The sequence below is a fragment of the Cucumis melo genome, chromosome 6, assembly GCF_025177605.1.
Source record: "Cucumis melo cultivar AY chromosome 6, USDA_Cmelo_AY_1.0, whole genome shotgun sequence".
NCBI lineage: Eukaryota > Viridiplantae > Streptophyta > Magnoliopsida > Cucurbitales > Cucurbitaceae > Cucumis > Cucumis melo.
Window position 1 is genome coordinate 6,825,039 of NC_066862.1, and position 26,752 is coordinate 6,851,790.

Consider the following 26,752-nt stretch of genomic DNA (forward strand, 5'->3'; position numbering starts at 1 on the left):
AAATAAAATCATAAATACTTATGATTAAAAATAACGTGCCATTGTGAAAATATATGGAAAGTAAATGGTCTTTAAGAGTCGTTCTCAAAGCTATATCAATAGAATCATCATCGGGTGTTTGAACAAAAAGTGATAACCTTCCAAAAAATAATATGATTGAAGGTTGAGCTCTCTTGAACAGGTGGTGTGCTCCAACGACAATGCGTTGACCAGAATAAAAGTTAGACGAATATCAAGGGACGCTTTAGTGGTCTCTTCTTCAAGGGACACAAAACTAAAATTTTCATCCTATTAGATAAAAAAAACCTCAAAATTGATAGTTGTTTTTTTGTTCTTTTAACTCACTGTCAATAGTAATTACGTCCGGGTGAAGCATCGCATCAAATTTAAAGTTCCCACCTGTTAACTGCCAGCGGCACATCGAGCAAAGCAAATTAGCAAACTTGGAGAGCCCATTTCGACCTTCATTTAACATCCACTTTCATTTCTTCACCACGATTCAAATTCCAGTTCCTCCATTGCCATCTCTTCCCCAATGGATTCTTCTCCCGACCATTTCCTCCTCCGTTATTCCACTCAATTACTTCATACCCCTTTCATTATTCTCATCCCCATACTAACTTCCATTGAAGCCTATCTGTACTTCTCACATGCATGGCATCCCTTTTTCCATATCTTCCCACTGTCTTTCCTTGTCGTCTCCATCATCTTCAATCTTGCTTCTCCTAATTCAGTGTACTTAGTTGACTTCTCATGCCTCAAACCACCAAGCTTCTTCAGGGTCCCCTTCTCTACTTTCCTTGAAAATGCCACTTTAATGGATATTTTTGACAGTGAGAGTATCAGTTTCATGGCCAGAACTCTCATGTCTTCTGGACAGAGTGAACAAACTTGTCTCCCTCCAGCCCTGCATTTCATACCACCCAAAACCCATCTACAGGAATCCATTAATGAAGTCCATATCGTACTGTTTCCTGTCATGGATGACCTTTTAACCAAAACCCATCTCTCTCCTTCCGACATTGATATTCTTATTGTTAATTGCAGTGGCTTTTGCCCTTCTCCTTCTCTGTCATCCATAGTCATCAACAAATATTCTATGAGAAATGACATTAAGAGCTTTAATCTCTCTGGAATGGGGTGTAGTGCAAGTGCTATTGCCATTCACTTAGCTGAAAATCTCCTTCAAGTTCACAAAAACTCAAATGCAGTCGTGCTTAGTACAGAAATTTTGTCGAACGGTTGGTATGCAGGAAAAGAACGCTCTAAATTGATCCTTAATTGCCTCTTCCGAATGGGAAGTGCAGCTATTCTGCTCTCTAACAAAACACAAGCGAAAGAATCTTCAAAATATAAACTGATTAAAACGCTCAGAACACAGAGAGCTTTTGATGACAAAAGTTACCTATCAGGCCTGCGGGAAGAGGACACGGACGGAAAACTCGGCGTCACTCTGACAAGGGATTTACTCCATGTCGCCGGAGAAACGCTCCGATCAAACATAACGATTCTGGGTGCTTCAATTTTGCCGTTGTCGGAGAAACTACGGCATGGCTTTTCGAGGCTGAGAAAGCGATTCTTGGACAAATCGCAAGATATTTACATTCCGAATTTCAAAACGGTGATTCAGCATTTTTGCTTGCCGGTGTCGGGGGGTGCGGTGATAAGGGAGATAGGAAAGGTGCTGAAGCTTAACGATAAGGATGTGGAAGCGGCATTGACGACTCTTCATAGATTCGGGAACCAGTCGTCTTCTTCGTTGTGGTATGAACTTGCTTATTTGGAAGCTAAAGAAAGAGTTGAGAAAGGAGATAGAGTGTGGCAAATTGGAATGGGCACTGGGCCCAAATGTGTGAGCTTGATTTGGGAGTGTATTCGGCCCATTTCTGGAGAGTCTAATAATGAACCATGGGCTGATGTAATTGATCGGTATCCAATTCTAGGCCCACCAACCTAGCTCTTCAAATCTCTCTTTTATCCCTGTGGTTTTGCACCTAATGGCATAACCAACTAATAAAATTCCTCTCTTTTTTTCCTCCTTGATTTTATTGTTTTTCTATTTATGAAATACTATTTTGGTTTTTAACTCTTAATTAAGTTTATTTCATTTCAGTCCAAAAATTTTCAAACCTTCATTTTGGTCATTTGAGTTTTGTTCCATTTTTATTTCTAAGCTTTGGAAATGCATATTTTAGTCTTAATTGTCTTTTTCGGAAAAATCAATTTGGTAGTTGCTATGTTACTTTTCTATCTAGTATTACTTTCCAAAAGCTTGTCTCTAAACTATATAGCTTAAGATCATGCTCCTATTTTAGCACATGTGAACACATGATGACCAAAATTCTCATTTTAATGGGCTGAAATAAAATAAATGTAAGAACTAAAACAATAATTATTGAAGAGTTTTAAGATTAGAAAGAAATTTTAAAATACCATGAATCAAAATAGTACTAATTCAAATTTGAAGAAGGAAAGTTCAGAGACATAAAAGGGAATCTAACTTAAGAGCATGTTAGTAACAATCACACACATCTCAAAAGCATGTTAGTAACTACTGCATGCACACACTTACAAAAGACACCGGCAAGGACAAAAAGAAGTTTAACTTCTACCTATCGTCTACCTTTGGCATAATCGACTTTTATGTTTTTTTTTTTTTTTTTTTAAAAAAAAAACTACCTAAAAAATCCTCATACCAATGGAATTAATTATCTGGATGGTGTTATTGTTTTCAGATTTAATTAAATATTGTGTAATGTACTGAAGAAGAAGAAAAAGTAGAGTTTCAAAAGTTGTTTTGCCCTAGTGTGTGAGGCTAAAGTTTTAGACTTTATGAAAAGAAAATGTTTAGTAGAAGTAAGAGGTACAATATAAAAGTTGGATGGAGATGCATGAGATAAAATAGAATGAATAATGAGAATGTGAAGGGAGAGAATATAAGTAGGGTTGTATACCTAATTTCTTCAAAATTAAAATTCTATAATTGCGTTATTTAATTCTGCCCATCTACAAAACAAAGTACCTTCAACTCTGCCGTATCCACAGAATCTAATTCCAACCAAACAATTATCTCAGATTGAAATAATTCAAAGGGAGAAAAAGTTCATAAAATTACAAATCAACTAAATTTTTACTTCTCAAATTCTAATATATATATATATATATATGCTTCTCAATAATATTCAACAAAATATCTTTGAATTTTCTTAGTTGCTACATAAATGTCGGTAAGTTCTACTCTATTCTTAAAAATATATCCACATGACATGAAGTGAAATTTTTTAGATCTGAAGTTGCAATAACTTTTTTTTTATTATTATTATTGTAATTGTTAAAGTTTATTAATTATATAATTAGTAACATATGCTTAAAATAGCTCAAATTATTATACAATATTTCAACTTCAATGAGCTGATTGGATTTGTTGGTAATGTTACAAGAAGTCTTAGTTAAATACTTTGTTGATAACTAAAAAAAAAAAAAAAAAAAAAAAAAAAAAAAAAAAAAAAAAGTTATCTAAAATGGTTAATATTAAATTCAATTTTTTAAAGAAATTTTTTCGAATTAAATATATAACAAAATGAACAAAAATATTCTCAAATATAGATATTGATTTGCACTCATAGACTATAATCATCTGTCATTGATAGGTACTGATAAATATTGTAGTGTCTATTAAATGTATCAATGATAGACATCTATCATTGTATATCAGTATTTATTAATAATAAATTATGAAATTTTGCTATATTTATAAATATTTTAAGCGGTTTTATTATTTAAAATATTTTTTAATTAATATACTCAATATACACGAAGCATGCCGCTTAGAATGAATTAACTTTTGTTAGCGGATGGATCAAATGTTTTTTATAAATATATTTGGTTTCATAGTTTATAAAATTATTAAAAAAAATAGATATTTTAAAATATAACAAAACTTAGGTTCTATTCGTGATAGACATTAATACACATCGATAGATTTCTATATATGGTATTATTGCTAGAATCAAAATTTTACTATAGATATTTTTGTGATTTTATCATTTATAGATATAATTTCTAGAAAGAAAAAAGAAAAGTAAAAAGTGATAAAATCAAGAGACATTTAGATTCGTGAGGCCAATAATAGTTGATTAGCATAAGGAAATTATTTATAGCCAATTCTAACACAAACACTATCCAAAAGTTAAAAACCTATTGTGTGCTTAAGTTTACAAATGAGACAAAAATGAATAATTCGGAAAATACGACAATTGACTTCAAGAATGAATCCAACCTTACGATATGGATCATACGTGAAAATTATGACCGTAAAAAATCTATTTGATAATTGGAAAAAAGCTTCATTGTCGCAACCATCACAAGCGGCATCAACAGCGACCCATCACCCATCACGATGAAACTAAGCCAACACCAAAAAGATTGTTACCTACGATTTTACTATTTTGATATTAGATTTTCTCTGTTTAAATCTTTTACGAATTTATACTTAAATATTTTTTTTTAAAAAAAGACATACCAATTAAAATAACAATTACATTTTAACTAATAGATTTACTATCACTCTAAGAAAATGTATTTTATTTTAGGATTGTCTACCGATCACATTCATTCAATTTTTAGATTTAGGGGGTTAATTGTGGCATAGGATGTCATGGTCACAAAGGGGGATTAGAAGAGGATTGATAATGAATATAATTCTATTTTCTCATCATGCCACTTTAGGAGTGTCTCAACAGAAGATTGTAGTGAGATGTTACTCTTAATAAAGTGATATGACTTTGACTGACCTAAGTTTCCTTTTACACATTAAAAATTATGCCTACTATTCATTAAATATTAGTTTTCTTAAATATCATAACTTTTAAAACAGGAAAGTAATCCTAATTTTCTATCTCAACAATAAATCTTGTTCATCTTTTCATGATTATGGAAAAACATCTAGTACTGTAAAAATATAATATTCCTTTTATTTATACTATAATTTTAAAAAACGTCGACCATTGAATCATAATAGTATTTATATTATGGTTGGTATAGAAAAACTTTCCAATGTTTTTCTATAAACTTCCTACAATATTTATTCATTTGATATCTTCATTTAGATTAAAATTTTAAATTTCATTCAGTTGTAAATTTTCAAATTTTAGTCCATATATTCTTAAATGTTAAATTTTATTCCTTATATTTTAAATAAATTTTACATTTAGTATTTTTTTTAATTGATTTTTATTGAATTTGGTTTAATAATAATGTAATAGGTGAATCTGCTTGCAAATTTTTATAGTAAAAATATTTCTAGATAATAAATTTTTTTGAAAATTCAACCAAAAACTAATAGGAAAACTAAAATTCTGATATTTGAAAATACATAAAATAAAATTAAACAAAATCCAAAATATAGTACCAAGATGACAGTTTAACATCGTTTTGCATTAAATTCTACCTTTTTTTTTTCAAACATTAAATTCTACTTTTATATATATATAAAAGACTTATCGTGTAGATATTAGTCGGTAATTGAAATTGTCGGTTTTGAATGTTAAAGTTGAAATTTCTCTACTCCTAAAATTTGAAAATTTGAAATTATTTACTTTATCTTCAAAATTTCGGTTTGAAACAATAAGAAAAGAAGTAAAAAAAATAATAAATGAAGAATAGAAATTCATAATTATAATGGTCATGGCAATAAAAATAGGGGACCATTATGCATAACCAAATTAACTTCTAACCACCAATACTGATACCCTTCTTCAATTTTGGCATTCATGAAACAACCACTCTTCTTTATTACACTCACCTCCATTCTCAAAACTCCCCCATTCCCTCTTCATTTTTCACAAACACGCTCCTTTCCTCTGTTTCCAAAAATGGCTGATTCTCCTATCAAATGCCTGTGTTTGCTTCTGTTTTTAGACTCTTTGCTTCTTTCAAGTGCTCTTTTTCTGAAAACTTATGTTGTTCAAATGGATAGGTCCGCAATGCCGGCCTCTTTTACGAATCATTTTGAGTGGTACTCCAATGTGCTAAGCAATGTGGTTGTTGACCTTGAACGAGAAGGTAATGGTGGAGGAGGTGAAGAGAGGATCATTTATAGTTATCAGAATGTTTTCCATGGAGTTGCAGCTCGATTGAGTGAAGAAGAGGTCGAGAAGCTCGAGGAAGAAGATGGGGTTGTGGCCATTTTTCCTGAGATGAAGTACGAGCTCCATACCACCAGAAGCCCCAGATTTCTTGGGCTTGAACCAGCTGATAGCAACAGCGCCTGGTCTCAGCAAATTGCAGACCATGATGTGGTTGTTGGAGTTTTGGACACTGGGATTTGGCCGGAGAGTGACAGCTTTGACGATGCAGGAATGTCGCCGGTGCCGGCGCATTGGAAAGGGGAATGTGAAACAGGGAGAGGGTTTACGAAACAGAATTGTAACAGAAAGATCGTTGGGGCCAGAGTGTTTTACCATGGGTATCAAGCTGCAACTGGGAAATTTAACGAACAGTTGGAGTACAAGTCGCCGAGGGATCAAGATGGGCATGGAACTCACACGGCAGCTACCGTCGCTGGCTCTCCGGTGGCCGGCGCGAGTCTTCTTGGTTATGCTTATGGAACGGCTAGAGGAATGGCGCCCGGAGCTAGAATTGCGGCTTACAAGGTCTGTTGGATTGGTGGCTGTTTTAGCTCCGACATTTTGTCGGCTGTTGACAGAGCTGTGGCCGATGGAGTAAATGTTCTGTCCATCTCTTTGGGAGGTGGGGTTTCTTCGTACTATCGCGATAGTCTCTCAGTTGCAGCATTTGGGGCAATGGAGATGGGCGTGTTTGTTTCTTGCTCGGCTGGAAATGGAGGGCCGGACCCTGTAAGTCTCACGAATGTATCACCATGGATAACCACCGTCGGTGCCAGTACAATGGACAGAGATTTCCCGGCCATTGTCAAGCTCGGCGATGGCAGAACAATGAGCGGCGCTTCACTTTACAGAGGAAGAATCACAATTCCAGAAAACAAACAATTCCCAATTGTCTACATGGGGAGTAACTCGAGCAGCCCTGATCCGAGCTCGCTATGTTTAGAGGGAACTTTAGATCCCCATGTCGTCGCCGGAAAAATTGTGATATGTGATCGGGGAATTAGCCCTCGGGTCCAGAAGGGTGTGGTGGTGAAAAATGCTGGTGGGATCGGGATGATTCTGTCGAACACGGCGGCGAATGGGGAAGAACTTGTTGCCGATTGCCATTTAGTACCGGCTGTTGCCGTTGGGGAAAAAGAAGGCAAAGCAATTAAACAGTACGCATTAACGAATCGAAAAGCGACGGCGACATTAGGGTTTTTAGGGACAAGATTAGGGGTAAAACCGTCGCCGGTGGTGGCGGCGTTTTCATCTAGAGGACCAAATTTCCTCACACTTGAGATCCTAAAGCCGGATCTGGTGGCTCCTGGCGTTAACATCCTCGCCGCTTGGACCGGAAAAACAGGACCGTCGAGCTTAACGACGGACACAAGAAGGGTCAAATTCAACATTCTTTCAGGAACTTCAATGTCTTGCCCTCACGTCAGCGGCGTAGTGGCTCTAATCAAATCGAAGCATCCCGATTGGAGCCCGTCGGCGATTAAATCCGCACTGATGACCACCGCTTACATTCACGATAACACCTACAAACCTCTGCAAGACTCCTCCGCCGCATCACCGTCAAGTCCGTACGACCATGGCGCCGGCCACATAAACCCTAGAAAAGCCCTAGATCCTGGTTTGGTTTACGAAATTCAGCCGCAAGATTACTTCGACTTCCTCTGTACACAGGATTTAACCCCAACACAACTCAAAGTCTTCTCCAAATATTCAAACAGAACATGTCGTCGTCTTCTCCCAAACCCTGGAGACTTGAATTACCCGGCAATCTCCGCCGTTTTCCCTGAGAAAACCTCCGTCACTTCGCTGACCCTTCACCGAACCGTCACCAACGTCGGCCCTGCAACCTCCAGTTACCATGCGGTGGTGACTCCGTTCAAGGGCGCGGCCGTGAAAGTTGAGCCGGAGAGTCTGAATTTCACAAGAAGGTATGAAAAGCTTTCTTATAGAATCACTTTTGTGACGAAGAAGAGACTGAGTATGCCGGAATTTGGAGGGTTGATTTGGAAAGATGGAAGTCACAAAGTGAGAAGCCCCATTGTGATTACTTGGTTGTCGTTTGTTTGAATTTCAGTTATACTTCATCATCAATCGTCAAAGTCGTTCCTTTTGTTAGAATTATTTTGTTGCTGGCAGTGGCAGTGGGAAACAAACAGCGGATTTCAATTTTATTACTCTCTCCATCGAACTTCATAGCTTTTGCAATTCAATTTTGCTATTATAATTCCTCATTTTCATAAAGAAAAAAAAGAAGGAAAAGAAAATTATTGTTATTTAAACCAAAAATAACTATTAATATCTGAAAAATATTTATATTAATATCTCTCTAAAAATGTTTATTGTACTTCCTTTTTTTTCTTTTACATTTATCTCTCTAAAAATAAAGGAGTTAAATTAGTTTATGTCTTTTCTCAATTTTGTTGTAGTTTAATCTCTTAATTATTAAACTAAACTATGTAACAAGTCCATTTTTGTACTTTAGAATTTGCAACAATTTAATTCTTGTCCATAACCCAATATATTAAATTAAAAAAATTAACATTTATTTTTCTCATTAAATTGTTACATATTTGAAAATATTTGAGTGGTTATAGAATTGATAGTATGAAAACTAAAATCTTGTTTTTAATCTAAATCTATGTCAACAACTTTATTGTCCATTAAGTTTAAGATATTGCGTAAAAAAACTCTACTTTAATAAAGAGTCTAAATTTGAATTTAGATTACTATAGGACCTAATATTCAAATGTTAAAATTAACTCTTCAATTTTTTGGAATATATTAGTTTGTTTTATTTTTCTTTTTCTAAAAATCGTGGGAGTGAAAATTCAAACATTTAACATCAAATAGTAATTAGTGTTTTATGCCAAAATTATTGGCAAAAAGAATTCATCTCTCTTGAGTAGTAACTAAACTACCAATTTGGTTATTTTTCATATTTAGAATAAAAATCCTTATACCTTCCAATCATGGTATCACATAAGCCATGATGTGTTCGTTAAAAAATATACATTTTTTTTTAACAAACGATGTTGGTAATTTGATGTTAGTATCCATATTCAACACAAACAAATTACAGTGAATCAACTAAGCTTTTTATACCACTTTTGTCTTATTGAATCTAGTAGGAATGGGGCATGTAGAATGAATAGTAATTATATCAAGCAAATTTAATGGAAAAAATCTCCTCAACATGAGGAATAAAAGACTGTGTGACCATTGATCACAGTCAATCTCTCCACTTTAAGTCTATAACCAATAATGGGTATAACAAATTCTCTTAGAGACACATATGAAATATATCTCAACAATAATAATCACACAATAAATACCAACAATAGAGGAGAATATAGGTTAAAAAACCTCACTTAAAGCAGCAACCAATTACCCACTTTAGGTAGTTTCTAAAACAAAATTTCACCATCTACATTAAAGATCTTTAATAAAGAATACGGTGTGAAAATCTTGGATACCTCTAAAAGGCTACCTCGTAGTATTTTTAAACAAAACCTAACGTCATGCATGTATTGGACCCTAATACGTGGGAATTTATCTATTGTATTTAAAAAACAAAATTGTAAAAGAAAAAAAAAAAGAAAGAAAGAAAAGTAAAATTTGAGTTAGAAAGAATAAACATACTAAATCAATCTCTAGATAAATACTCTTTCAAATAGCAGTTGGTGATCGGTTATAAAGTCGTTTTTGTATCTAGATAGAAGTATCTATATCTTAGTTTTACCAAATTTTGAAAAGAAAATAATAATAATAATAATAATAATAATAATTATATATATATATATATATATATATATATATATATATATATATATTAATTTTGATGGATGTTTTTTAAAAAACTAAAAAAGAAAAAGAAAATTAAACGGATAAATAAATATTTTATAATTTTAAAATAAGTTGGTGTTGTTCACGAGATTTCCGAAAAATTTTGATTCGTGGAGTTAAACTTGTGTTGATGTTTATTTACGTTGATTTGATGCGATGTGGTTCGATCTCTAGAATTTGATCCTCTGATTCTCTCTCGACTGGATGCTTATGTTTGATTTGAGGAAGTGAAGCACGTGATATTCTTGAAGTTGGAGTCTTGGAAGAAATCTTGTATCTTCAAAGAAACTTCAACCTTCGAGGTGTTCTTAAAGTTTGAGACTTGGAAAAAAGCTTGTATCTTCAAAGGAGCTTCAATCTTCGAAGGTGTTCTTGAAGTTGGAGACTTGGAAGAAAGCTTGTATCTTCAAAGGAGCTTCAATCTTCAAAAATGTTCTTGAAATTGGAGACTTGAAAGAAAGCTTGTATCTTCAAAGGAGCTTCAATCTTCGAGGGTGTTCTTGAAGACTTGAAAGAAAACTTGGATCTTCAAAGAGCTTCAATCTTCGAAGATGTTCTTGAAATTGGAGTCTTGGAAAAAAGCTTGTATCTTCAAGAGCTCAAGCTTCGAGTTGAGGAGTCTTCTATCTCTTTCGAGAATTCTCTCTAGATCTTGAGAACTCCTTTATCTATAGAGTTCCCTGGTGGGCTTTTTCTGGACTTGAGTTTGTTATGGTCCATGGACTATACCCATGGGCTCAATCACATGCATTTGGGTCAATTGAATTTTAGCCTAACTAAATAATATTTAATTGAACCAAAATAATTAATTTGATTTAATTGCCATAATAAAAACACTGACATCATTAGAATTTTTCAATTTGTCTTTAAATTTAATTTTGGACACATGTCAATTTTTAGTTAATGCCAAATACAATTCTAAATGATGTGACAATTTGTAATTTGTTCAAAAATTTCTTATTCAACAGATGTATCTATTATTTATATAACATTAGTGATATTTTGTTTTTTTGATTATTATGTTTTATGGATTTTTTTCATGTCAATGTCAAATCCAAAAAAATATGGCAATATCAATATTTCGATAGAAATATAAAACTATGTTCGTAGCATACAAACTTTTCTCATCTCCAATTGAACAAGGAACATGAGTGTTTGTGTTTATTACATTGATGAAAAGAAGTTTGGGAATGGAAAGCAGTTGACTTTTTCCCTTTTATAGAAAAGTTGATACTTTTGTTCATTTGGGCAAACATTAGAAAATCTATACATTTTAAAAATAGGATAAGTTAGAATGTTAGGTAGAGTTCAAAACAACTTGAACTTGAAACATGTACATGAATTGAAAGGCATCATTTTAATTTCTCAAACTATCTTTTCCCTATCTTTTCCCTATCACGTGATCAAATTAAATAACTAAAGTCCGTTTCAATAAACATTTGATTTTCGGTTTTTGAAAATTAATCTTATAACAATCTTTCTACTTCTAAATTTTTTGTATTTTTATTTACCTTTTACACATATTTTAAAAAACCAAGCTAGAATTGGAAAGAAAACAAAACAATATTTAAAACATTAGCTCGATTTTACTTTTAGAATTTGAATAAGATTACAACTCTTCGATAAATATAAAAAACAATACTATGCTCAATAATTTTGCACATGCCTTGAAACTGTAGTTTGAATGACCCACCCTCTTTGTTTGGTTCACAATTTACGGTCCCTTTTAAAAGAAACAAGTACCAAGTGAATAGTTCAAAATATATATATAGAAATGAGACCCAAAATTCATATGTGTAATGATGAGTGATTTTTGATAGCTATAATTATTGAAATAAAATTTTACCAAAGAGGTAGTTTAATGTAAATGAATAGTGCCACCATAATTTTGTAATTAGTACAACATGCATGCTCAATTATATCAATTTTTATGAGATATACACATTTTCATATTTAAGTATGTCCAATATGTAAGTATTCAAAAGAGTAAGAGTTGGTCGTGAGATGTTGTAACTTTTGGAACAATGGCTCCTGGTTGTGCTTTGTAAATTTTAATTTTAAATTAGAAAAAATTAGCTACATTATTGTTTGGTAAATTAGTATTAAACTTGTGTAATCTACTTAATTATACGAACTAAAGCAGATTACCCTTTCAATTTTTTCATATTGATATTACAATGTAAATATTTAAAATGTTATTTGATTTGAATTGCGATTATATTTCTATTTAATCTAAATAATAGTTATAAATCAATTAAAATTTGAGAATTAACTCGAAAGCTAAACTATTAATGCATGGAACGATAGACGTAAGATTAATAAAAGATTAAGAAAAGGTAGCATATTTTAAAGAAAGTTAAAATCTAAGCTACTACCTAATACTTTTGTACGTTAAAACCGAGTAAGATTAATTGAAAATTTGTTTTACCAAATAGCCTAAAATGTTAAAATTTCTCTACAAAAACACAATCTCAAACTCACCCACTTCAAGGTTCAAACTGTATTAATCCTAATACAAATGTGATGGAGAAATATCACATAATAAAAAAAATTGAGATGATTCGATGATATATAATTGAGATAATATATGCATTTTGGTAATTAGTTTGCACTTAATGCTTGTTGGGATTGCATACATTGTTGAAGGTATAAATAATTAATCATATTTACATGAGGAGTTCGTAGTGTACCTGCTTCCCTCACATTATCGATTTTTGTATTTTAATATTAATTTTAATATATCAAATTACAATTTATATTAAATAATATTTTATTTTAAAATGTAGTGTAAAGGTTGTGCCTCTACTCTGATAACAATTATAAAATCATGGTTTCGAATCTTAGATCCGTCAATGTAATTATATTTAGTATACAATTGTTTAGATTTGTTTGTTTAAATTTGGATAGTCAAATCATTTTTTTTTCAATTATATTGTTTAATTTGGTTACAGGTTTAGATTTAGTTATATAATCGTTTAAATTCAGTGCTTTAGATTTGGCTACTCTACTTTTTTTTTCAAAATTTGGTATGATTTAAATTTGGCTAATTTTAAATCCTTTATACACGATGCATGCATTGAAAAAAATACGATATAAAAAAATCAGATTAAAAAAAAAAAATAAAGAAAGACCATCGCACGGAGAGAATAAAAATGGAAAGACAAACTTGAAATATTTAAAAAAATGACTAACTTTATCGTATTTTGTTAGACGTTTTAGTACATTATATTTATGAAAATTTTCCAAAATTCATATTGTGCAAATTATAATACCCTATATTTTAAAAGAGTGACACTTAAATGTTTGCTTAAACTTAAAAAAAACACATCTTTAATTAGAGTTAAATTTTCAATTTTCCTTATAACAAGGATTAAAATATTCGTTGTTATCTATCCATAAACCTAATGGTTGGATATTAATTTTAAATATCCATAAATATGCCCAAATTCTTTTATATATATGTATATGTAATTTATTTAGTAAAATATAAATAAAAATAACAATAGCAACATTTATAACTTAGTTTACGACTATAAACAATTTAATTATTAATTTAAATAAATTTTATAAATTTTGTGACTTTTGAACGCAAAATTGAAATATCAAGTTAGATAGTTTGTTCTTAATTTCCACGGGGAGGGAGAAAGAAAACTATTATTCCACAATTTATGGTTGGGATATAAAAGAAAGTGAATTGTAAAATTGTAATATAGTTATATTGTATTAAATGCATTAAATAATTAAAGTATGTGAAATAAAAAGGATGAAATTAGTAAATTGAAGGGGTTGATATTATGATATGTATAAAGACTTCTTAATTAGTTTTTCCTAATTAAACAATATAATAGGCATTGTAAAAGTACTTGGCTTTTAATGGTTGCTGCTTAATTACAAGATATTAATACGTCTTTGGTTATGTAATGTAATATTTGTATTTACTATGTATCAAATAGCTTTAATTTTGGCCTCATTTTTTGTTCAAAATTATAAATTATGATTTGAATGATCAAAATTGTGTGTTTATCCTTTAAAAAATAAAGAAGAAAATAAAGAATATATAGGGGGAGAATTGGGTATTGAAAGGACAAACGCCTGCCTCTCTCAATTGGGCATATATTCTTTGTAGATTTGAATATTCCGACTATTTTACGAATTTCATTAACTTTGATTATCCAAGACCCCTAGATTGAACCTTTTTTTTAAAAAAAAAAAAACTTAAGAAACTAAAACCCCTTCCTCCATAATAGTTATATAATATAACATATAGGAATAATCTTGTCATATCGAGAGTTATGTAGGTATATAATATGTTGTCGATGGTTTTTCTAAAAGCAAACAATCCAAGCATCTAACTTTTCATTCCAATAACTAAAGATTCTCCTTTGTTTCGTGGATATTGACATATAATTTTAAACCAAATATCACCCAAATTTATATAAATTGGGGGTGTTTTAAAAAATATACAAACCTGCCAAATATTCGAATTTCAAAAACGTAAAAAAGTCTATAGCAAAAATACAAAAATGTTATGTGATTAACTTGCACCCTAATGATCGTTTATATTTGACTTTTTTTTTTTCTTGTTTAGACTACAAAATCTAAACGATTTTTTTTAGATTATTCTTTATACACTGTGGTTTAGATTTAACTATTATTTATTACACGATCTTTTATATTTATCTCTTTCTATCGATCGTTTAGATTACAAAATCTATGCGATTTTTTTCAATATTTATCGTCTAGATTTGATTATGCGATCGTTAAATTTGGTAGCCAAATCCAAATAATTCTTTTAAGATTTTTTTATATGTTTTATATTAGTTACACAATCTTGAAAACCAAATAACAGTTTGAAAAAAAATTAAAAAAATAGATCTTTTATATTTGGTTGAAAAAAATAAAAGTTAGATATTTATATTTGGTACACAATCTTGAATCAAATAACTGTTTGAAAAAAATAAAATAAAATTACAGAGAAAAAAGATGATAGAAAGGAAAATAAAAATTGCAAACGGAAAGAAGGGCAAAAAAAAAATATTTCAAGAAAATTATAGAGAAAAAAACTATGGAAAGAAAAAGAATTGCAAAAAAGAAGGAAAGAAAGAAGATAAAAAGAGGACAAACTGAAATATTTGAAAAAATGGATCAGTTTCTCAAGTTTTTTTCGTTTTGTTATATTGTAAATATTTTGTCGGTATGTTATCTTTATAAAAATTAATCCATAAATTAGTCATTAATATTAAAAATTAAGGGGCTGTTTGGGGTTAATGTATTTATTGTGGGGCGGGGTTTTCTTTAACCCTAACCCTTGCTTGGGCTTAGTTTGTGGAAACCCTCGTAGGGTTTCCATAATACCCGTTTTATCCCTTAATCCCCTTTCTTCAACTCGTGTTTCTCCCATTTTTCCTTCCTCGATTTTTCAAATGGATGCTGGCCTCTCAATTTTCATATCTGCATAGAACTTTTGAATGAAAATCTAAACCCTTCGATCAATGGAATCATCATCATCAATCCAATCTAATGACTCCAGAAAAGCTTTCTCCATCATCATCATCATCAATCCAATCCAATTGTTGTCTTGTTTCAATGTGCATATATTTATATATGTTTATTACCGGTAGCATCTTGAGTGAATATGTGAATTTTAATACATGTTGCTCTCAGACAGACTATTTCTTTTTTCAAAGAAGAAAATAGAGAAAAGAAAATGAAAAATGGTTACAAAGGAAGAGACTAGAACTAGGAAATGGAAGCATTGAGGACTTTTGTTGTGTTCTGTGCACACGAGTAAAAAGAGAAGATTGAATGTTAAGAAACTTCTTTGTTTCTTTCTGGTAGGTTTACACGTTAACTGGAGTCATTAGCCTCCAAAGCTTTAAAGCATATGTTAAATTAAGCAAAATTTTGGAAATGTTGAATGGAACAATAGGTAAAATGCTTTTAATTTCTTATTTCATTTAATAATAAGCTTTATTAGTAATACATATGCTATGTGAATGTAAGAAGATGAATTATTATTCTATTGTAGGGGATTTTCAACATTCCACGCTATTGTTGCAACATCTTCTTCTCTTTACCTTGTTTTGTTTTCAAGTACTTTGGAAGAGAGGAATTTGTCTAAGGATTACTTTTGCTTCAGTGTTCCATTCCAATAGGTTTCTCCTTTTTATTTTCCTCTCTTTTTTGCTTATGATTGTGCTTTGTGTTTATCTTTTTAAAGTGTTCCATTATTTGTTTTTGAGAAGCATGCTCTGATTGTGAGCCTTTGCAGATGATTACCAAAAAAATATTTAACACTTGATAAATAACTCTGAGAAGCATGCTTAGATTGTGTTCCATCATTTTTCTTTTCTGCTAAAACTTGATAAATTCGATGGATAGTTTATTTTATTGATGAATTTGTCTTTATTGATTATATGAGTATAATACAAAAAAGGAAATGATAAATGTAAAAAGAGCGGTGGAAGGGGAGAATTGAAAATCTCGAACAAACCCATAATTATAATGCTAAAGGAGTTCAAAATTCATCATTATGGATGATTTCTTAGGGAAAAGGAGTTTTGAGATGATGGGTCGATAAAAGATTGAAACTTTGAGGAAATTTGAAATACGGAGGAAAATGAAAATGATGGGGTTGTTTTTTAATTCAAAGAAAGGGGTTTTAAAGATTGGTGGAAGAAAGAGGGAAAGGTGAGTCAAGCTGGAGAAATGGGGGCTACGGTGGGTTGGAATATGGAGTTATTTGGAAGGATTTCTTTTCTCTTTTGTGAAGATGTTTTGAAGTTTGGAAGTCCTTCCATTTGTGTTTCCTCTACTATATACATCCCAAGAGGATGTTTGGGAGTTTAAAGGAGTATAGTGTGCATGCAATAAATGTTTTTCACATTTAGAAAATGACTTCAAAATAATTATAAAAAAGCACAGATTAAAAAATAAAGCCAAAATCATAGATAAAATCTTAGTCGATTTCAAAAATTATAAATATGCAATTAATGATTTTTACACTTACAAAATGACATGGAATAAAATATAACAGAAAAAACTGAAAAAAGAAAAATGTGAAATGTAATGACGTTAGTGTTAGAAAAAGTAAGACAAACGTCACAAAATGTTGGACGATTTGAAAAGTTAAAAATATACAATAAATGACTTTTACATTTACAAAATGACTTGGAAAAACTATTACAAAAGAGAAAACATATCATAATCCTATTTATATAACTCTTCTTCTTAAAGATATCATAACTTCTTTTCTTCACACATCTTATCATAAAATTAACTGTTTAAATTTTTTTCCAAACACATGTTACCATAATACTAAATTTATTATAATATTAGTTTTATCCTAATCCAATTCTTTCTTATCGTCCATTAAATTTCGTTTTGTTTTATATGAATGATGGAAAGTAGGAGAGGAGAGTGAGTTGGATTGGGATGTTTGTTTGAGGGGAAAGGTTAAAAAGAGACTCTTCGGAGTTGGAACGGTCACTTTCGCTGTCACCGTCACGTACCCAATTACCAATACCACCTCTTTAATTCGCCCTCTATTTTCTCGCCACCTCTCCACTCTCCTTTTTGGTCTCAAAGTCCCATGAACACACACACTATATTATGTCATCTTTTTCTATAATTTATTATTACTCTTCTCTTTATTTTTCCTTTTTACATTTCCCTCACGACTTTAACTATTATATATATAATAATCTAACGTTACTATATTCTATGTTGTTTTACTTATTCCAATCATCAACATTTTCTTCCTCATCTTTTTTTCTATATAAGTTTATTGTTTTTTTTTTATTAAGCTCCAATTACAAAATTAATAAAATAATAATGAGACCAACTTTGCATCATCCTTAGTCTTGTCTATCAAGTTGGATTTTATGTCACGAAATTTAATCTTTGGTATCACATTCTTAGTATCTACATATTTTAATACATATATTATAGTTAAGCTTTATGGATGTTTTTGTACATATTTTCTTAAAAAACACTTATATGTTGTTAAAACTTTTCTATACACGTTGTAATAACAAAAAAATTCTATCTATTATATAGTTAACAAGTCACTTAAAAAATACAGTGATGAATCACAAACATACGAAGAAATTGAAAATAAAAAATAACTTATGCATATTCTTTTCTTATTTTTTTTTTTAAGAAAATAATAGATAGAAACTACCACTTACAACGTCCCCGTTAGAAATATAGAACACCCACAAGAATTCTTTAACCTTATAAACTAGAAAAACAAATTAACAAACAAAACTGTGTTAGAGAGTAAACAATATCGGACTTACAAGTATGCTCATAATCAATATTCGACTAGCTATCTAACTCCAAAGATACATGCCTCCACCACAAGTTGTATATTTCAGATCATAAGACAAACTACGATTCATTAAAGCCTGAATAATATCTGTTGAATCAGATTTTATATTTATAGATTTAGATAACTAAACAACCTCTCTCAAACTTTAGAAAGAGACGATAATTCTGATTTGATAGTCTCTGTCTAATTAATATGCTTGTATCGTATGGGAAAATTATGAACTAACTTATAAGAAAAAGAGAGTAATCTAGCAGTTGTGTTTACAAAAAGTGAATAAGCCTCTACTTTTTTAAAAATTGTGAATAGTTTATTGACCACTTACTCAATACTTTTAAGTTGCTCAGTAGAGAACATAATAAAATCAAATAGATTCGAACATTTAACCATTATATATACATAGATTAGAAAGAAATGATCTGAAATTAGGATATATATGGTGTATATATATATATATATATTTAGGGTAAAAATGAATTTTGTAAACATTCCAAAAAGTTAGAAGAATCAAAACTTTAGTAACGTGAGGGAGACGGCTGTAAGCGTACAAAGGGTGACGCCGTTGGTGTCAAATAACTTTCCGACGTGTCAACGTTGAACCAGACACGTCAGGATGTGTGTGCTGGTGAGCTAGAATGAGGGCACGTATAAGGCCGTGGCAAAAGAAAAAGAAAAAGAAAAAGAAAAAGAGATTTTCGGTGAAAGAGTTGAGTCGAGGTGGGACCGGTGTTGTGTCGTTTGTGACAAGCCTGGCGTGGAAGTTTCTGATTGATCTACTTGTATCGTCCTGGCAAGACGGGCCTCCACTTTTCGAGCACTTTTGACACGTGTCCTCGGGGGGAAAATTCTCGCGATACGAGAAATTGACTGGAAAGAGAAAAGGAATCAGGGAAAGAGGATCGTCATGAGTACCACGTGTCTTCACAACATGAAATAGAGGTCGGATGTAGACGGGTGGGGCAGCTGCCCGTAGAATTAGAATTGCCCGAGAGTTTCTCTTTTTTTTCTGCTGCTCGACGAAGAACAAGGGTCGGAAAGTTCCCCACAGAGGAAAACCGCGACACGTTTTCTTCTGAGCGAAATTCCGCACACCATTTCTTTGCCGGGTTCATATTAACACTTCCTTCGTCATGATTCTCCTCACCCACAGATATTTCACCGCAACTTCCTGCTTCGGACCATTCCGATGACGGAGGTTCACTGTAGAATGCCAAGCGGAGATGATGAAGATTCGCCGGCCAAATGCCGAGAGCGCCGGCGCCGTAGAATAGAGATGAGACGTTTAGCAACAGTATCGTCGGCGAATCCCTCGCCTTCTACCGCTCATCACCGGAAAGAGAATCAAACTGGTACTTCCGGTTTTGAGAAGAAGCGTGGTCAGAAAACGGACGGCGACGGTAATCCCGAGATTTCATCGTCTTCATCATCGGGGGAGGACGTGAAGACTGTAAAAGCTTCACCATCGGTACCTCAGCCGGTTTTTGGGATGATGTCGGTTTCTGGGAGGTCACGTGAGATGGAGGATGCAGTATCGGTGAGCACGTTCGTTGTTGGTTCAGAAAATTTCCGACGGCAAGTGGTGCATTTCTTCGCCGTCTACGATGGACATGGAGGCCCTCACGTAAAGCCCTAATAGTAAATTTGATAATTTATTTTCCCAGTAAATAGATAATAATTGCACAGTTCAAATTACCATTGAGTACACATTAAATCATTCTCTATAAAGCAGGGGACTGAGGTTATTACCGTCATTGTAATGCTCTAATTATCTTTGCTTTGTTGGATGGACAGGTGGCAGCATTATGTAGGGAGAAGATGCACGTGTTCGTACAGGAGGAATTTTCGCGCGTGATTAGCACTCGCGAGGAAAATGAGAGTGGCGGCGGCGGAAGTAGCGCCGGGGAGGAGGTTAACTTTGAGGAGGAGGCCACTTGGAGAAGAGTGATGCGGCGTAGCTTTGAGAGAATGGACGAAGTGGCACTTAGTACTTGTGCCTGTAGGAGCGTAGGAGGTCAGTGTGGGTGCCATCCGATGGAGGTGGCTCTAGGCGGTTCTACTGCTGTCGTGGCTGTGCTCACGCCGGATCACATAATAGTCGCCAACTGCGGCGATTCACGCGCCGTCCTTTGCCGAGGAGGGAGAGCCATTCCGCTTTCTATTGATCACAAGGTTTACTCTATCTCGTTACTGACCTGTAATGATCTGTTTGCTGGACACGTGCTATGCTGTCAATTTTGGGGAGATGATAACTCCCAAGGGTTTGTTTGTCTAATTTTGGTGCTATCTTATTGTGGGGTTGGAGTTTATATCTTGCTTTACTTTGAGATTGATTAGGTTTCCCTTGGATTCTCATTCATTTGGCCATTTTATTCTTCCTGTTTTTTCCCCAATCTTTACTACTCTTGCAAATTTATGTCCCATCCTTCAACAGCTATATCAGTTCGTCTGATTTATGTTATGGATAGTTATCCTCACGTGCCATTATTATTGTTATGACACTTGTTGCCTTGGCTGTGGCTATGGAGATCCTGGCCTCCTTTTGTTGCAATTAATTCTTTAGGTCCCCTTTTCTAACTATTTCTTCGCCATACTTGTGCGGATTTTTCGTAAACCAAAAACCTAGTGATTACTAAACAGGTCTTGGCTCTTCGATTCGAGTTTAAATTTATTTCCACTCTTGCAACTATGCGGGGAAAAAAGTGGTTGGTTAAGTAGAATGAAAAAACTTTACATGTTTGTAACTTTCTGAAAATGTGTGTAATCAGATACCTTTTGATAACTTACCATAAACTATTTGTTATTATCCACATTTTTCCACGTGTGTTTGGAAGTGTTGTATGACGGGTGGGGCTTATTTAGTCCTATGTGATAAGAAGTTGAGACTTTGACCTTGCTGCTTATAGATGTTCTTGTTCAGTAATTCCCTGGAGTTGGCTTTTGTTTCTGTTGTCTAAATGTGTTTTAGAGGCCTAAGTCACGTGAGTTGGTTTCCTGTGATCATTCATCCCATACTCTTCCTCATAGTTTTCCAATAGAGTAGCACATTTTAGATGGATAGAATATGGGTGACCTGTAGCTGGCTCTGGCTCTGGCTTTTTTTTTTTTTTTTTTTCTTCTGATTTTGTGTTCTAGTAGTCTTGGTCTATTTAATTTCCCTGTGTATTCTTTTATGGTATGTTTTCCAGCAGTAGTCTCATGATGGTCATATGATACTTTCTCACAATTTTCATATCCTTACACACTCAGCCTGATAGAAATGATGAGCTAGCAAGGATTGAAGCTGCTGGAGGACGGGTGATTTTCGTAAATGGAGCCCGTGTTGAAGGAATCCTTGCAATGTCCCGTGCGATAGGTAATAACTACTGCTCCTATGAATGATTGTCACAACTTTATTTGCTTTTTTGAAGTTGCTTAGACATCCTCAATGAATTTGGGTTTGCTTGATTATTGTGTGTGATCTGAATAAATCTGATTTTGCTTCTTCTCACCCCACGTCTCATCTTGAAGCATTAAGCTTGATGAAGCCTTGTGGTGCTTCAGAAATTGGTTACCCGGCAACATTTCATTTTGTGGCAGAAATGTGAATTATATGATTTGTGAATGAAAATGCATCTCTCATCTACAAATTGTTGGATCATTGAATGGTAGTGAATAAAGGCAAAAAGTTATCAGTATCTTTGTAGAAGGCCTTCTTCTTAAACTTGGAATGTCTAGGGCAAAAAATCTTTGTTTTTCTAAAAAGAAAACGAGCAGAAGTCTTCCTTGCCCTTACAGAACCATTATTCTTTTTAAGAAATTTGATTCAATGGGACGAGTTATTTTCTTGGAGGAAATTATATGTACTTTAAGAAATTTGGTTCTATGGGACTGACTTATTTTCTTGGAGGAAATTATATGTACTTTAAGAAATTTGATTCAACGGGACGAGTTACTCCCTTGGAGGAAATTATATGTAACTGTTGTCAGGAAAAAGAAAAAACAGAGTGATATTAATTAGGTGCATATCGTAACATAATAATCAAGACATTAAAGCGTCAAAGTTTTCCTTTGTCCTAGAACTCTGTCTCTTTGGGGCTGTATGCTAACACTGCAATGTATTTACGGCTTTGACGTGCTGAAAGTAGAAAAATCTACAACAAATGAGTGTAAGGATCAAGAATGAATTTTCTTTGTGAGAATCTCAATGAAAAGATGTCCTGTAATTTAGAAACACTTTTTTCTTCTGTTCGAAGAACCATTTCAAGAGTTTGAAGCCTTCAGATCCTTCAATATGGATTCTAACTTCATGCAACTAGAGTGACCTTTATAAAGATACGAGTTGAGGGATCTTTTCCTCTTGTGATGAAATACACACAAACGGCAGAGTAAAGGTTTTGAAAATCAATTTGTTACCGCAGCAGAATCCTGCAGAATTATGTCATGTTGGCTAGTATCCCTATTGGTTTGTCATTTACTTCATTTTTTTTGTTAAATAAATGATGTTATCCTGCTATGCGTTTTTGACTGCTATGGAAAACCCTTAGCTACGTTTCTACTTCATTCGCTTGTGTGTGTACAGATACATAGTTTTCTTTTCTTTGATTTCCATGATAAATACTTGGATTTGTCAAGAGAGTGCAAATGGTGTTTACTTGACAAGAAATGTATGGTTTAATGGATCATTCTGAGCAAGTATAGGAATGCCGATGATTGATGAGGATATGGTAGGATATGGCTGGATGGACAAATCTTGTGACAGTTATGTTAGTTGGTTTTAATGTTGGCTTGTTGTCTACCTGAACTACTTCGCAGTTGGTCAATAACTATTATGAAAATTATTAATTAGTAGATTCAAGACCTTTTGGATTGGAGCCCTGCGCTTCGTTTTTACATTTGTTTTTTGCTTGCCTCCTATTATTTGGCTTTTCTTTAGTGTACAGGGTATTTTCCATCATAAAAAAGATAAGATTATAAACTAGTCCCTGAACTTTTGGTTCTTAAACTTTCTAAATATCTAATAGGTTCTCAGACATTTTATTTTGTATCCAATTGGTTCTTGAGAACTCAAAATTATATAATTCTAATTTGTAGTGACATCATATGTAATTGAGAACTAGACTAACCTCAAAATCCACACTAGCCTAAAATTGAAGGACTAAGTTTGTAATTTCACCAAAAAAACAACAATAATAATAGTAAAACAAATGTTTGGTACTTGAACTCGTTAGACATGGAGAGGTTTCATTCCCCTTTGAGTTGACATAATACTTCTGACTGTTCACTAATGGTTTTCTGGACTTCATTTTTGAGAACTTGAAATAAGTTAGGTTTTATTATTAGGAATTTATTGCTTTTTCCAAGACGTTTTGAAATCGGGATATAGTAGATACTGCTGATGAACAATGTTAAGAAGTGTCGAAGTGCCGAGTCTTCCAGCTTATCCAAGCAGGGATCCCTACATGCATACATACATTGAAGCGTATGTGGGTTTGTCTGTTGCCTTATGACTAAGATGGAAATGGTAGACTGATGCGGCACCAGGTTATGATTAGATATGGTTTTAGATGAAACTATGCAAGCTTCACAGCGGATATTAAAGACGAGACTAAGCTGATATCAGAAGACTCAGAACTTGTCTGATGAGTTGTATGCTTTATTGTTGAAAGATCAGGCTGAAGATTGTTAGTGTTGAATAAAGTTTTGAGCTATTTGGTTGAAGAGATCAGCATTTTATACATACATCACAAGCTTGGTTACAATTTTGAAGAACTGACGTGATAAATTTCTTTTGGAAAGTGTGTCGTACCATGAGTCTAACAAATCAAGTTTCAATGTAGTAGTTGCTTAACCATAATAAGAATGGCCATCAGTTTCTATTCTTGAAGTTAAAAGGTAATAGATAGGTGATTGCTTGCTTCAGATGATTGTGATATCGACATGTTGATATTCATCAAGGATTAGAGGTTAGATATCGGCATATAGGCTAATCTGCAAATTGATCCTTTTATGGATAGAGGAAAGATGTTGCCATATAGGCCACACGCACAAGATTTTTGATGCTCATATGTAATGATATTTGGAAAGAAAGAAGAGCTGTGAGTTCTCTGTTTGAATTTGAGCCAGCTTATTATAGAGTGAAAATTGGTTGAATATGGAAGCTTTGCAATCGACCAGAGGGATCTCATGATGAGAGATCTAAATATCTTTCTTACTTGTGGAACAGTACCACAATGGATTTGAAACTACGTTAAAATGTGATATCAGCCCTTAAATTTTTAGGTGTTGAACTAGAGTTTTTAGTCCGGCCAGCATATAATCAATGCATGTCTTTTGTAATATTTTTAATGATACGTGCAAGTCCAGTCTGAGAAATTGATATCTTTTGCAAGGTCTTTTTAGTCCAAACATCAATAGATTTAATAAACTAATACCATGTCGAGAGATACATCACTTGACTCGAAAAGTGATAGTACATTGGGAAGCTCAAGCTATTTTACAGAGAAGGTAACATATTTGGAGAATTTGAAGTTGACAGTGAGAATAGTTCAACAAAGTAATCTTAATATCAACAAGAATCTAGCTAGCAGTGGAGTTGGGAAAACTTTAGGAACTTTGGCCACTTGCTAAAGAAGGTTATACTTCTTTGCTGACTTGCTAAGGAACTCTAAAATGATGTCATGGTGACTGACTGATCGTATGACCTAATGCAGGTATGAATACAGGTATGAAAGTGTGGCAGTGTCTTTGTATCTACGTTTCGAGGGTTGAGGGTCGAGCATCGAATTTGGGAGATAATTTTTGACGTTGAAGTAATGGGTTTATGTGTATGGTTGATAGAGATGAAGGATGCAATTCTCTTGTTTCTTTTCTTCAATTCATGTACGATCAGAATGAACATTTGAAGTTTTTATATTTTCGTTCTTCTAGGTTTTTTTCTTCTCTTTATCTAGGTTTATTTTTCTGTGTGAGATAAATGGCCTTTTGGCAACACAAGCTTCTACATTTGTCTGTAATGTTACATGAATGTCACACGAATGTTATAAATATATTGTATTGATCTTTGGATTGTGACGGTCAATTTGTTTATTGATTAATTTTCTTTTAAAGGATTGATAACTGTTACTTTTCCACATTGGTGACGTTGGGAACAGGGGACAAATATCTCAAGTCAGTTGTAATATCGGAACCTGAAGTTACTTTCACCAAAAGAGAATCAGAGGATGAATGTCTAATACTTGCTAGCGATGGTCTGTGGGATGTTCTTTCAAGTGAGTTGGCTTGTGAGGTAGCTCGTGAATGTCTCCAAGGAGTGGCAGCTACTACTACTACAATAGACCTCAATGCTGTGCCTCAAATTGAAGAAGAAGGGGCTGGAACTTCTTATCCTTCTCGAAGTGCGTTGGCTGCTGCATTGTTAACTCGTCTTGCTTTAGGGCGGAAAAGTACAGACAACATCAGTGTCATGGTTATTGATCTAAAGAGGAGCTGAGGAAAAAAAAAGAAAGCAGAAGTTAAGGTTTGACCGTGCGAACGTTGCACAACCTTGTTCTGAACTGGAGGAGGCATGATTCATTAATGTATGCCCCTCGTAGGTGAGAATTTAATTTTCTAATGTGTAGGTTTGCGATTGAATTTATTAGTTGAAAGTTGTGTTGTAGAGTCTGATGAGAGGATGTTTGGTATTTTATGTCATCATGAAGCACAAAAGAACTGATGATTGGAAGAATTGTGTCCATGTAATCCAACATTCTTCCAGCCACATGATGTTGTTGAGGAGCTTTTATGGTGGATACAAGCACGGTCTTACATGCTAGAAAGATGAAGCTTTTCTCTTTTTGCTTGTGAATTAAATTGGACAACATTTAGTTAATGTATCATTACAAGGTTTGTTGTATATTGCATTGCTCGGTATTTTTTTGCATTAGTTACATAATTGATCAAAATATGTTGTTAGTTGAAGTCACATGTTAATATCTGGTCGTATCTTTTTATTAGAACTTGGTTGGTGAGATCGAGGTTCGTTGGTATCATTTCAAGCAAATGAATGTTTTTTAATGCAGTAGGAACTACTATATTATTATCCAATTCATTAGGAACATGCTTCGATTGCCCTTTTGACTTTTAAGGGACTTCGCAGGTCTGATTCTATTCTTTCGATCAATGATCATTTATCTACTCCCTCTAGTTTGAGGGTTGTCTAATAATGGTTTTTATTTTTGTTGGCTCATGCTGTTGAGAGTTTGGAATAAATTAAGCATGTGGAAAAAATTGGTTAAGCACATGTAAGCATGGGTTTCGCAGTTAAATATGGTAGTCTCATAAAAAGGCACATGGGGTAGAACTTTCAATCTTTTAAGCAATTTTGGTTGATTCGTGTAGCGGTATTTTACACATTGATTGCCTCAAAATATAAGTTTCGTTGACCCAAATCTCCCAATACTAATATATTATTATGTCATTTTCTCTCTCTGCC

At 33.1% G+C, this 26,752-nt stretch overlaps 3 protein-coding genes across 5 annotated transcripts; all 3 read left to right on the forward strand.

Annotated features, from left to right (window-relative positions):
- Window positions 1-2,032, forward strand: LOC103484209 (3-ketoacyl-CoA synthase 5-like). The gene has a single exon (XM_008441172.3). It carries the CDS (start codon window positions 536-538, stop codon window positions 1,955-1,957), a length of 1,422 nt encoding a protein of 473 aa, XP_008439394.2. The 5' UTR covers window positions 1-535; the 3' UTR covers window positions 1,958-2,032.
- Window positions 2,033-5,674: 3,642 nt separating this feature from the next.
- LOC103484020 (subtilisin-like protease SBT1.3) lies at window positions 5,675-8,299 on the forward strand. Its single transcript, XM_008440909.3, has one exon. It carries the CDS (start codon window positions 5,772-5,774, stop codon window positions 8,193-8,195), a length of 2,424 nt encoding a protein of 807 aa, XP_008439131.3. The 5' UTR covers window positions 5,675-5,771; the 3' UTR covers window positions 8,196-8,299.
- A 10,421-nt stretch (window positions 8,300-18,720) lies between these two features.
- Window positions 18,721-26,173, forward strand: LOC103484021 (probable protein phosphatase 2C 75). 3 transcript variants are annotated; one of them, XR_536652.3, is made up of 5 exons: window positions 18,721-19,921; window positions 20,092-20,469; window positions 21,547-21,652; window positions 25,431-25,871; window positions 25,980-26,173. XR_536652.3 is itself a non-coding variant. In XM_008440910.3 (4 exons), exons 1-4 carry the CDS (start codon window positions 19,487-19,489, stop codon window positions 25,766-25,768), a joined length of 1,257 nt encoding a protein of 418 aa, XP_008439132.2. In that variant the 5' UTR covers window positions 18,721-19,486; the 3' UTR covers window positions 25,769-26,173. The 3 variants fall into 3 exon arrangements, 2 of the variants coding, with proteins under 2 accessions (XP_008439132.2, XP_008439133.2); XM_008440910.3 differs by having other exon boundaries at window positions 25,431-26,173; XM_008440911.3 differs by lacking the exons at window positions 25,431-25,871; window positions 25,980-26,173 and adding an exon at window positions 25,002-25,357.
- Window positions 26,174-26,752: the final 579 nt, after the last annotated feature.

Coding starts and splice junctions, on each gene's coding strand:
- LOC103484020 (XM_008440909.3), top strand. CDS start 5,772: ATGAAACAACCACTCTTCTTTATTACACTCACCTCCATTCTCAAAACT.
- LOC103484021 (XM_008440910.3), top strand. CDS start 19,487: ATGACGGAGGTTCACTGTAGAATGCCAAGCGGAGATGATGAAGATTCG. Junction 20,470..21,546: donor CGCTTTCTATTGATCACAAG/GTTTACTCTATC, acceptor TTACACACTCAG/CCTGATAGAAATGATGAGCT. Junction 21,653..25,430: donor TGCAATGTCCCGTGCGATAG/GTAATAACTACT, acceptor CGTTGGGAACAG/GGGACAAATATCTCAAGTCA.
- LOC103484209 (XM_008441172.3), top strand. CDS start 536: ATGGATTCTTCTCCCGACCATTTCCTCCTCCGTTATTCCACTCAATTA.